The 13017-nt window shown below is 44.1% G+C and overlaps 1 protein-coding gene across 1 annotated transcript in view; it reads left to right on the top strand.

Moving 5' to 3' along the window:
• cplane1 (ciliogenesis and planar polarity effector 1) overlaps positions 1 to 13017 on the top strand; it is a 248313-nt gene that overhangs the window by 80819 nt on the left and 154477 nt on the right. The window contains exons 9-12 of the mRNA XM_069915448.1: positions 1838 to 2020; positions 3101 to 3344; positions 7637 to 7771; positions 8619 to 9361. Coding sequence (XP_069771549.1) covers positions 1838 to 2020; positions 3101 to 3344; positions 7637 to 7771; positions 8619 to 9361 — 1305 coding nt within the window. The remainder of the gene's footprint in view (positions 1 to 1837; positions 2021 to 3100; positions 3345 to 7636; positions 7772 to 8618; positions 9362 to 13017) is intronic.

Here is a 13017-nt window from a genome sequence, read left to right as displayed (position 1 = left end):
CCTCCTTTTAACCTAATAGGAACATAAAGCTTTTGCACTCTCAAAATCTGATCTTTAAAAGACTTCCATCTCTCTACTACAACTTCCATCTCTCTACTACGAGAGGACATTGGTTCAGGGTAAAAGGTGAAATGCTTAAAGGGGACATGAGGGGGGACCGCTTCATGCAGAGAGTGGTGGGAGTATGAAATGAGCTGTCAGCTGGTGAATACAGGCTTGATTAGAACATTTAAGAAAAATGTACATGAATGTAGAGATATGGACTGGGTCCAGATCAGTGGGACTGGGCAGAATAATAGTTCAGCGCCGACTGGAGGGGCTGAAGGGCCTTATTCTGCTGTAGTTTTCTCTGGTTCTGAGAGGGATTTACAGATTATAAACTGAAAAGCTGGTTTTACTTAAAAGGATGACACCTTGAGATAACAACACTGAACTGAAACAGGTCCATTGTATCATTTCACTAACAGTACAGCTACTCCCTCAGTACCACCCCTCCCACAATAAAGCGCTCCGTCAGTACCGCCCCTCCCATGATAAAATGCTCTCTTAGTACCACCCCTCCCACAGAACAGTGTTCCCTCAGTACTGCCCCTCCCACGGTTCAGCACTCCCTCAGTATTGCCCCTCCCATGGTTCAGCGCTCCCTCAGTATTGCCCCTCCCATGGTACAGCGCTCCCTCAGTACTGCCCCTCCCATGGTTAAGCACTCCCTCAGTATTGCCCTTCCCACGGTTCAGTACTCCCTCAGTATTGCCCCTTCCACGGTTCAGCACTCCCTCAGTACTGCCCTCCCATGGTTAAGCACTCCCTCAGTATTGCCCCTCCCACGGTTCAGCACTCCCTCAGTATTGCCCTTCCCACGGTTCAGTACTCCCTCAGTATTGCCCCTCCCACGGTTCAGCACTCCCTCAGTATTGCCCCTCCCATGGTTAAGCACTTCCTCAGTATTGCCCTTCCCACGGTTCAGTACTCCCTCAGTACTGCCCCTCCCACGGTTCAGCACTCCCTCAGTATTGCCCTTCCCACGGTTCAGTACTCCCTCAGTATTGCCCTTCCCACGGTTCAGTACTCCCTCAGTATTGCCCCTCCCACGGTTCAGCACTCCCTCAGTATTGCCCTTCCCATGGTTCAGCACTCCCTCAGTATTGCCCTTCCCACGGTTCAGCACTCCCTCAGTATTGCCCTTCCCACGGTTCAGTACTCCCTCAGTATTGCCCTTCCCACGGTTCAGTACTCCCTCAGTATTGCCCCTCCCACGGTTCAGCACTCCCTCAGTATTGCCCTTCCCATGGTTCAGCACTCCCTCAGTATTGCCCTTCCCATGGTTCAGCACTCCCTCAGTATTGCCCTTCCCACGGTTCAGTACTCCCTCAGTATTGCCCCTCCCTCGGTTCAGCACTCCCTCAGTATTGCCCTTCCCATGGTTCAGCACTCCCTCAGTACTGCCCCTCCCACGGTTCAGCACTCCCTCAGTATTGCCCCTCCCACGATACTGCGCTCCCTCAGTACTGCCCCTCCCACGATACTGTGCTCCCTCAGTACTTCCCCCTTGTATTCTCCTTCTCTGTTGTCCTTCCATTTGTGGTTCTCCTTCCATGGTGTCCTTCTGACAGTGTTTCACTCTGCCGACACTACGCTCTTGAACATTGTAGAACTCACTTTATGCTGTCACCGTGCAACATAACTCCAAAACCAGTTGTATTAACACCGCCCTTCCATTCCCAAATCAACTGGAACAGACCCCTTTGGAGATGTAGCTTTGTCCTCCTGCTATCCAACACAAGGACTCCAGTACCATGTATCGTTGCTGGTGTCTGTGTGCTTTTACCTTCTGCAGATCCTACTGGGTGGGCGGCGTGAGCTGGACTCAAGATGGGCTCTTTCTGGCTTGCGTGCTGAGGCGGGGAGCCTTGCTGCTGTTGTCTCGACTGGGGGAGCTGGTAACCATCACCACCTCTGGCTGCTGTGTGGAGTTTGGCCCAGCTGAATTCATCCCTCTCCACCCGTTAATATCATACAGGTATGGTGTGTCGCTTTGTCACCATCAGGTGCTGATGGTACGTTTTCTGTCTGAAAGCTCCCAGTGGTAGGGAGCCTTGCAAGCCCCATTATTCCATTCACTAGAGACATGAGAGACTTCATACACTGGAACCTGGAGCCACAATGAATCTGCTGGGGGAACTGAATTGTGGATCAGCATCCATGGGGAAGAGAATGTTCACTGTGTCAAAAATCAATCTGGTCTCCTTCTCCGACAGATGCTGGTCAGCTTGCTGAGTTCCTCTAGCTGACTGTCCTCGTTCTTCTTCCTCATCCTTTGTTAGAACAGCGGAGAGAAAGACTTGCTCTGATTCTCATCTCTTTTTCTATGTTTCCTTATTTCTAAATGTAAGTCAGCTTTTTCCACTGAGGGTCGGTGAGATACAAACCCAGAGGACATGGATTAAGAGTGAAAGGGGAAATGTTTAGGGGGAATGTGAGAGGGAACTTCTTCACACAGCGAGTGATGGGGGTGTGGAATAAGCTGCCAGATGAAATGGTGAATGCAGGCTCAATTTTAACATTTAATAAGAATTTGGACAGGTACATGGACTAGGTGCAAGTTAATGGAATGAGGCAAAAAAAATGGTTCAGCAGTCTAGAAGGTCTGAAGGGGCAATTTTTCTGTGTTGTAATGTCCTATGGTTCTAAATCAGAGGATTCTTGAGATGCAAGGTTAGTCGTGTGAGGAGAAAGTATTCGATCGAGTTTGGAAGAGTGTGGGGTGATTTCATTCATATAGAGATTTGCCAGTTCACTCTCTTCCTAAAACCTCACTTTTGCTAATTATGTGGGAGTGTGTACAGAACTTGTCCCTGTGTCTAAACGTGGCCCTACCCTGGGGTATCAGTGTTATAGGTGGGTGCAGAGGGAGCTATACTCTGTGTCTAACTGTGTGGCCCTACTCCTGGAGCATCGATCTGACAGGAGGAATATGAAGATTGAAGGAAAGATCTCAAGCAGAGCTTTGGGAAGGCCAAAAAGGAGCCATGGGATATGTCCTTGGCGAGCATTACTTTGGAGTTGGCCCTTTGTTTGTTAATATTGTTCTATTTTTCAGACAGCCTTTGGATGCTGATCCGATGCAGTCCGCTGGCTCCTCTACTGGTGAAAGTGACCCAACAAGACAGCGATTTTCTCTAGCAACCCATCCCCGCTCACCCTACCTCATTGTTTCCGATGGGTACATGTTTACAGTACTGCGATTTGCAGAGCACATTTCAGCCACATCTGCTCTCAAGAGCCTGCTGTTGGAGGCGACTCAGGGCCTGGAGGATGTTCAGAACCTGCTGTTCAGCTCCGAGGTACGGTGGCATCGAGTGGAGGGTGCACTCCAGTGTCCTTTCCAATAACAAGATAGTGAGTTCACTGGGTTCTTGCTGGACAAGCAATTCCTACAAAACAGGAAGCCATTCAGCCCATTGTATTCATGATGATTCAGAAGAAGGGGTCCATCATGATTCCATCTTCCATCGCTGGGTCTCAGCTCCTCAAGAACCCATCCATTGCCGTTTCTGCCTCTTCTACACAGAGGCAGTGAGTGTTAGACCCCCCACCATTTTTATCCAATTACTCAAAACTAGACTTAGTTTTGGCCCTCTGCCAGGAAAAATAGATTCTTCCCTTGTGGACAGCACGGTTAGTGTAGCAGTTAGCGCAATGCTCTTACAGTACCAGCGACTGTGGTTCGAATCCCACGCTGTCCATAAGGTGTTTGTACCTTCTCCCCATGTCTGCGTGAGTTTCCTCCGGGTGCTCTGGTTTCCTCCTACCTTTCAAGGCTGGAGGTCAGTTGGGTGTAAATTGGGTGGCACAGGCTCATGGGCTGAAATGATCTTTGTTAGTGTGCTGTATGTCTAAATTTAAACAGAAAGCCCTGTCCAGGCCTTTCATACACCTCAGTTTTTGCTGCACATCTCCTCTATTCCCAAGAAAATAACCCCAGTATCTCAGAGTTATCCACACTGCTACAGCTTCCTTCCCCAAAACGCAATCCGGAAGTGCGTTCTCCTCTTGCTGGGATTGCCACACACTGGCTGAAGGGTCCCGTCTACATCTGTTCCCATGGTCCCCTGCTCTTGGCTTTTCCTCACTTGCTGAACTCTCAGACTTCCACGAATGTCCTCGTGTGCAAGGATCACTTTTAGCCAGAAAAAGGTGGTGTATGCAAAGCACAGGAAGGCCCAATCTGACAGGAGGAATATAAAGATTGAAGGAAAGATCTCAAGCAGAGCTTTGGGAAGGCCAAAAAGGAGCCATGGGATATGTCCTTGGCGAACAGGATTATAGAAAACCCCAAAGTATTTTATACTTCATCTAAAAACAAAAGGATGGCCAAGGAGAGGATAGGACCAGACAGGGACAAAGGAGGGAATTTATGTTTGGAGTTAGGGGAAGTACTAAATAAGTACCACGGAGAAGGATATGGACAGTGAGAGGAGCATAATTTGGAGAATGGTCCTATGTTGGGCCATTTTGAGACCAAGTGGTAATGTTGTCCTGTGGGGGAGCATTGAGTTGGGCATTCTCTGGGCCTGATGGGGTTTGTCCCGTTATTGAGGGAGGCAAGAGAGGAGATTGCTGGGGCCTTTTCAAAGATCTTTGCATCTTCACTGGGATCTGGAGGGGTGCCATAGAACTGGAGGGGGTCCCAGAAGGCTGGAGAGTGGCCAATTGTTGGACCTTTGTTCAAGAGGGAAATTAAAAAAATGCAGGAAACTATAGGCCAGTTTTCCTCACATCCGTGATGGGAAACCGTGGAAAGGATACTGAGGGTTTATGCACTTAGGGTTAGGATTTATGCACTTGTGGAAAGTTATTGTCAGGTAAGAGATTTGTGGGCCAGGTTGTGTTTTACTGATTTGAGTTTTTTGTGGAAGTGACAAAGATGGTTGATGAAGGAAGGGCAGTACATGCTGTCTATGTGGACTTTGATGAGGTGTTTAACAATGTCTCTCATAGTAGACTGATTCAGGTGAGATACAGGGTGTCGATAACTTGGATGCAGAATTGGCTGGCTCATAGAATGCAGAGTGTTGTGGTGGAAGGGTGTTCTTCAGATTGGAGACCTATTACCAGTGGTGTTCCACAGGAATTGGTGTTGGGACCCTTGTTTGTAACATATAAATGACTTGGATGAAAAAGTAGGTGGCTGGGTTTTGGATGATGCAAAGATCGGTGAAGTTGTGGACAGTGTAGAGGGTTGTCAAAGAATACAGCCGGATATAGATCAGTGACAGATATGGGCAGAGAAATGGCAGATGAACAAATGTGACGTGCTGTCTTTTGGAGGTCAAATACTATAAGGAGAATGTATGCAGAGGGATGTCCACAGCTCCTTGAAAGTGGTCACATAAGTGGACAGGATGGTAAAGAAGGCTTGTAGAATTCTGGGCTTCATTGGGTGGGGCACTGAGTATGAACGGTCGGAGGTCACGTTGCAACTGCACCTGGAATAATGTTTGTAATTCTGATTGCCTCATTACAGAAAGGATATGGAGGCTTTGGAAAGGGATTAGAGGGGATTGGTTATGGGGAGAGATTGGACAAACTTGGGTTATATCCTCTGGAGTATCGGAGGCTGAGGGGAGACCTGATAGAGGTGTATAAGATCATGAGAGGCATTGATAAAGTTGGCTGTCAAAATGCATGAGACATGGGAGAAAAGAGAATTGAAGGAAGATGTGCAGGCCAAATATTTTACCCAGTGAGGGATTCCAGGAGTAATGGTGAAAGCAGATGCAATAGTGGTGTTTAAAAGGCTTCTGGATAGACCCATGGATATGAAGGGGATGGAGGGATATGGATCAGTCGCAAGCAGCAGTTTTGGATTTGTATCATGTTCGGTACAGACCTGTGGGACATAGGGCCTATTCCTGTTCTATGTTCCATGATAACCCCAGCTTCTGTTCTCTGTCCTCGACTCACTCTGTGCAGACGTGCAATGTTTCATCGGTGGCCTCTGAAGCTTCCCTTCCCTGCACCCAGATCTCCAGGCCAAACTTGCCTCAGGTTCCCTGAAGGTAACAGGAATGCTAGATTGCTGGATATGGTAGTTAGGTTTTGCAGAGTACATATGAGGTCCAGAAACTGGAGGAAGGAGGACATGCATGAACTATGGAAATGCTCTAAAATAAAAACAGGGAATGTTTGAACTGAAATGCTGACTTGATGCTGCCTGGTCTTGCTGACAATTTCCTCCACTTAATGCTTATATATCAGGTTTGCAGCATTCACAGTTTTGTTGGTTTTCTTGTAAAACCACACTACAGGTGGGCTGGAAGGAGGTAATACTAGAGAGAGTGCAGCAGTAATCCAGGTAGTCCTTTTGCCTTTGCTCTGCCACTTACCAAGATCATGGCCAATCTCCCTCAGTGCTGCTTTCCCTCCTTTATCCCCGTGTGCCTTGGTTTCAGAAGGGATTAGATTTTTGAATATGGTTAAAAATATAGTAGGTCAGCATTACCATCGTAGGCTGTACTCTCCTATAATGTTCTATGTTGCCATAGAACCGAAGAACATTACAACACAGAAAACAGACCCTTCAGCCCTTCTAGTCTGTGCCAAACTATTATTTTGTCTAGTCCCACTCATTTACACCTCGTCCATAGCCCTCTATACCCCTCCCATCCAATGTCCAAATTCTCAAATGTTAAAATTGTGCCTGCATTCGCCACCTCAGGTGGAAGCACGTTCCTCACTCCCACAAATCTCTATGTGAAGAAGTCTTCAAGTTCCTCCTAAACTTTTCCTCTTTTGCCCTTAACCCATGTCCTCTAGTGTGTATCTCACTTACCCGCAGTAGAAAAAGCCTATTTGCATTTACTCTATTTCCTGCATAATTTTGTATACCTCTACCCTCATTCTTCTATGCTCCAAGGAATAAAGACCTAACCTATTTAACCTTTCCCTGTAACTCAGTTCCTGAAGTCCCTGCAACATCATGGTAAATCTTGGAATCTCAGATTTGAATAAATTCAGTGACTGAGCCTCCACAGCCCTCCAGGGTAGAGATTTCCAAAGATTCACCATCCTTATCCTGTTCCGAAACAGCCCACCCTTTGTTCTCCAACGGTGTCCCTAGTCCTGCACCATTCAGCTTGTTTTTTTTAATGTTGAATTTTAAAATTTAGGCATACAGCTCTGTAACAGGCCATTTCAGCTCACATGCCCATGCCACCTAATTTACACCTAATTAACCTAAACCTCTGGCACATATCAAAAGGAGGGAGGAAACGGGCACATCCGAGGAAAACCCACACAAATACGGGAACGTACAAACTCCTTACAGACAGCATGGGATTGGAACCCAAGTCTCAATCGCTGGCGCTGTAAAGGCGTTGAGCTAACCGCTACGCCAACCATGCTATGGTTATATGTTGTATGTTTCAGTGAGAGCTCCTCTCCTTCTGAACCCAAGAGAAAGTAGTCCGTCTGCTCAGTCTCTTCTGACGTGGAAAACCCACTGTACCTTGAACCACTGTGGTAAATATGTGCTGCACTCCCTCCACAGTGAGTACACCCCTCTTCGGCAAGAAACCCAAAGTGGTCCAGAGCCCTCCTGCCATTGCTGATCTGCTCTTCTTTGTGCTTGCAGGAGGCAGAGCTGAAGTGGCGGGTACCACACATGACTTCACTGAGAAGGAACATCCTACAGGGATGGGGAACACAGGAGCCTGGCACGTGGACACCTCCTGCATTCTTAACGGACCAAAAATCAGAAGGCAATGAGGTACAGCTGAGGAGGTCCTGTGTCAAAACAATTTTCTTCGCATTAGGACTTTTACGTTGTTAAAGTTGCGTGATAGAATTTGCAGTTTTACTGCATGACCATCACATAGAACGTAGAAATTTTCAGCACAGGCCCTTCGACCCTCAATGTTGTGCCGATGTATATCATCCTACCAAAAAAAAGGACTAAACCCTTGCTACCTCGTAACCCTCTATTTTTATTCCATCCATGTGCTTGTCTAAGAGTCTCTTAAATGCCCCTAATGTTCCAGCTTTCACCACCATCCCTGGCAAGGCCTTCTAGGCCCCCACAACTCTGTTTTTAAAAAGAACTTCAAAATCTTCCCTTCATTTTGTAGAGACATCCTCTGGTGTTTGCTATTCCTGCCCTGAGAAAAATCTGTTGGCTGTCCACCTTAGCTGTGCCTCTCATCCTTCTACGCTCCACAGAGAAAAGTCCCTGCTCTGCTAACCTTGCCTCATAAGACACATTCTCCAATCCTGATAATATCCTGATCATTCTTCTCTGCACCCTCTCCACGTCCTTCCTGTAATGAGGTGACCAGAATTGTACACAATACTCTTAAGTGTGTGTGTGTGTGTGTGTGTGTGTGTGTGAGAAAGAGAGTGTCCAATTAAGTCACAAGGCAGGAGAGCTTTGGGGTATCTGAGTACTTCTATGTAAATTTTGATCTTCAACTCAGACAAGTGCACCATTGTCCGTCTCTCCTCCTCTCTCTCCCCTTCTCCTCCTCTCTCTCCCCTTCCCCTCCTTTACCCTCCTCCTCTCTACCTCCCCTCTGCTCTCCATCCTACTCCCACTCCCTACTGTCTGACTGCATTTCCAGGCTGATGAAGGGGATGAATGGGAAGGTGAACCTGCAGGCTCTGCCAGCTGCCTTGGAGCCGACAGCATGCTGGACCAGGGCTGCCTGGAATTCGCCTCCGCTGTCGATACCCTCCACGCCAAGCAGGGTGAACAAGCAAACAGTGTGGAGGCGCAGTTCAGACGGATCCAGAACAGCCTGCTAATGTCCTGGAGCATGGGGATTTCACTGAAAGAAATGGACGGCCGAGATCTGCTGCTTCAGCACACGGTGAAGGCCTTGCTACAGTATGCCCGCCTGCTTCCATTTGCCCCAGCTACTCTAGCCAGTTCGTTGGCGAAGCTGAAGGGTAAGATGGTGCACAAAGCCCTGAGGAGATGTCCTGGCCTCTACCGGACACTACAGCTGCTGCGCTACTGTCTGTTGGTCCTGCACTGGGATGCAGCACACAAACATGCGCTCACACATGTGGTGAGCCTCGTGTCTGGCTTTGTCAACTTAATCCTCTCAAGGAAGCTGGGAGCAGCATCAATCTCGCAATCCCTCCTCAGCAGCCTCCTGGTACTTCGCCTATCCTCTGTGCACCTGAACGCAGTGTATTCCTTGCAGAAGGAAGCTTACCCGGATCTCCCTCGGAACCTTGCATTCGCTTCTTTCCAAGCACCTGTGACCCAGCCAGCAGATCCTGGGGTGAAGTATCACAAACTCGCTCTGTTGGAACTGCCGACTCAAACTGTACCAACGGTCCAGGAACCGTCGCAAAGGTAATAACAGGGCATAATAATCAATGTGTTTATTGTTACACAGAAGCAGGAATCGCTCGCTGATGGTTGGCTGAGACACAATAAACTGGGATTAGCAGAATGCATTAATCTCTCCTGTGGAATGTGGACATCTTTATTTGGACTATTTTTGATTTCCAAATACTCATCAATCCAAATAAACAATACAATTTTTGTTTCCAACAATAGTATATAACATACAGAGTCTATTTTATCTCCTATCCCTCTCCCCTCCCTCCGGTACCCAAAAACAAAAAAGAAAAGATGATATAAAATGAACAAATACAAAGAACAAAATATCGTAAAAGTCACAAACCTTTAAGGGAACTTGAGAAAAACCCAAAGAAACCTAAAATAAAAGCAGAAGGAACAAAGTGCAAGAGCCCGTCGCTTGTACCACGACCCACTTCACTGATCCCAAGCTTTCCTCAACGGGCATGGTTGTTGTGTTCACTTTATCTGAAAGGCGTGTAATTATATCTGTGCTCCAATGTGCTGCAGATAGGGCTGCCTCACCCTTACAAATGTCTCATGTTTCCTCCTCATACTGTATGCGATTTTCTCCAGAGGATTACAACTCTGCATTTCCACATTCCATTGTGTAATATTCAGTTGGGAGTCAGACTTCCACATGACCGCTATACATTTCCTGGCTACCGCCAAGGCAACTTTCACGGACTGACTTTGGTATTTGGAATGTTATGAGCCCAGAGGATCCCAAAACCCAGCAGCAACAGAAATTCAGCAAGACAAATGGATACTTAAACAAAAGTTACTTTTAATTATCTTTAAACATAAAAACAGAATCACACTTTAACTTATCACTATTAACTTAACCCTCTTCTAATTCTAAGTGCACGTTTATGTAAGGCATGTATATGTTCAGAAAAATTTTTTGATTCACAGTCCAATCTCACTTCTCCTTCCTCCAAGTTCATCGGTATCAGACAATTCTTATCCTGTGCACAGAATTTCTTTTCTTTTCCAATCTTTTTATTATTATTATAATTTATAAACACATACAGTTCAAAGAGATATGAAAAATACATAGTAAATAATGAATTAATACAGAGATATTAAACAATAATATTGCAGAATAAAAATATATCATAAAAAAATTTTTTAGATCAGTTTAGAGTATGAACTATCTCTAAAAAAAATGATATAATTAATAAAAATATATAAAAGAGAGAAAAAAAAACCCAAAAAGGAAGAAAAAACAAATCTGAATTAAAAACAAAAAAAAACCTACCGATATAGCTAAACCACGCCGATCACTCCGATCTCATCTAACAGCCCAATTATAATACATAATCATAAAAAGAAAACAGAGCCAGATCAACTCACCACAAATGAAAATATTGAATAAATGGTCGGCAGATTAACTCAAACTTAGAAGGGGATTCATAGACAGAGTTTCTAATTTTCTCTAAATTTAAACATAGTATAGTTTGGGTAAACCATTGGAAAACAGTGGGAGGATTAACCTCTTTCCAATTCAATAGTATAGATCTTCTAGCCATTAGTGTAAGAAAAGCAATCATATGATCCGCAGGAAGAGATAAATAAGTCAAATCTATCATAGGTAATCCAAAAATTGCAGTAATGGGATGCGGTTGTAATTCAATATTCAAAACGGTAGATATAATGGAAAAAATTTCCTTCCAATAATTCTGTAAAGAGGGACAGGACCAAAACATATGTGTAAGGGAAGCTATTTCCAATTGACATTTATCACGTATAGGATCGATATGAAAATAAAAGTGATGGAGTTTATCTTTAGACATATGAGCTCTATGAACAACTTTAAACTGTATTAGTGAATGTTTTGCACATAGAGAAGAGGAGTTTACCAGTCGCAGAATTTTATTCCAATTTTCATTGGAAATATGAAGGTTGAGTTCTCTTTCCCAATCATTTTTAAACTTTCCAAAAGTCCCAGAATTTATTTTTGTAATTATATTATATAATTTAGATATCACATCTTTTGGAGGGAATTTTGAATATAGTATATCCTCTAAAACAGTCGTAGTCTCCCGATTGGGAAAAGAGGGTAAAGTCGAAACTAAGAAACTCCTAATCTGCAAATATCGAAAGAAATGAGATCGAGGTAAATCATATTTCATGGATAATTGTTCAAATGACATGAAAGAGTTATCCAAAAATAAATCCGAAAAGCATGTTATACCTTTAACTTTCCAGAGTAAATAAGCTTGATCAATTAGAGAGGGATGAAAAAAGAAATTTAGTACAATAGGGGTTTCCAAGATAAAATGACTTAGGCCAAAAAATCTCCGGAATTGAAACCATATACGTAGTGTATGTTTAGCCATTGGATTATCAATTTGTTTATATAATTTAGTAAGAGTAAAAGGGAGAGCAGCTCCCAAAATAGAACTAATTGAGAAATTTTGTACCAGTTTAATTTCTAAATTTACCCAATGGGGATTTAGAGATAATTCTGAATAATTCAACCAATACCTTAAGTAACTAATATTAATTGCCCAATAATACATTCTAAAGTTGGGTAATGCCAATCCTCCCTCCAGTTTAGATTTCTGTAAATATTTTTTTCCCAATCTAGGATTCTTGTTTTGCCAGATATATGAAGACAATTTAGAATCGACCTTATCAAAAAAAGATTTAGGAACAAAAATAGGTATAGCTTGGAATATATATATATATATATATATATATATATACAGAATTTAACATTTATGAATTTAACCAGGCTCTGGTTGAAAGGAAAATGGTTACTGCTCAGGAAGGTTCTTGTCGGTTTTCAGAGAGAGATTTGTTGCTTGTTGGACACACAAACTAATTCCTTCCAATCAGCCACTTCAGTGACTTGCTGAAAAACTTTTTCTATCAGGGTTTTATAGATGATAAACTTTTTTTTCAGATCACCACAGAGTTCCTTTTTGTTTCCATTATTTCAAGTGAAACATTATACAGCCAGTCCTCTCCTCTTGTATGGACCACAAGGGCTTCGAGCAGGTTGATCTAAGAACTCACAACCCATCTTCAAAATGGGGTTTTTCCACAAGCTTGCCAGCTTGTCCTTTTCCAGTCCCAGTTGCTGCTGCTGAACTGTAGAAGTGAATTCTCTCTCTCTCTCTCTCTCTTTCCCTCTCTCTCTCTTTCCCTCTCTCTCTCTTTCTCTCTCTCTCTCAGAGGATAGCCTTTTTGACTCTCTCTGCTTGAAAAACCACATGAACTTCCTAGAACAGCAAACTTCATTTAGACAGACTGCGGCTCCGGACCTAATCTTCTGAGTTCGTTTATCTGTTGCTTTCCAAAACAATGATCCATGACTCCACAGCATGTCCAGTTAACACCTACTTGTGAAGTCCTTATAGGTATCCTTCAAAGTTTTTGCAAAGGCACCCGGAGTCTGGACTGTCTGGCTTGAGCAGAGATCTGGCATTTTAAATGAGATTTGTTTTGAAGTGTTTGTATTTGTGTGTGACCTAACTAAAAATACCATAATCCATCTTTCAAAAACATATCTATACATAATATAAAATATAACATCATCTGTCACAGGACAGTTTAAAACTCACATCCATTATGTTTCCCGGAAGGTACAATTCTGGATCCTATGGAAAATTCACCTTTATAATTTTTTTCAGAATGTC

Source organism: Narcine bancroftii, chromosome 1, assembly GCF_036971445.1.
Source record: "Narcine bancroftii isolate sNarBan1 chromosome 1, sNarBan1.hap1, whole genome shotgun sequence".
Classification (NCBI taxonomy): Eukaryota; Metazoa; Chordata; class Chondrichthyes; order Torpediniformes; family Narcinidae; genus Narcine; species Narcine bancroftii.
The sequence above is the reverse complement of the archived record's forward strand: the minus strand, read 5'-3'. Positions and strand labels throughout refer to the sequence as shown.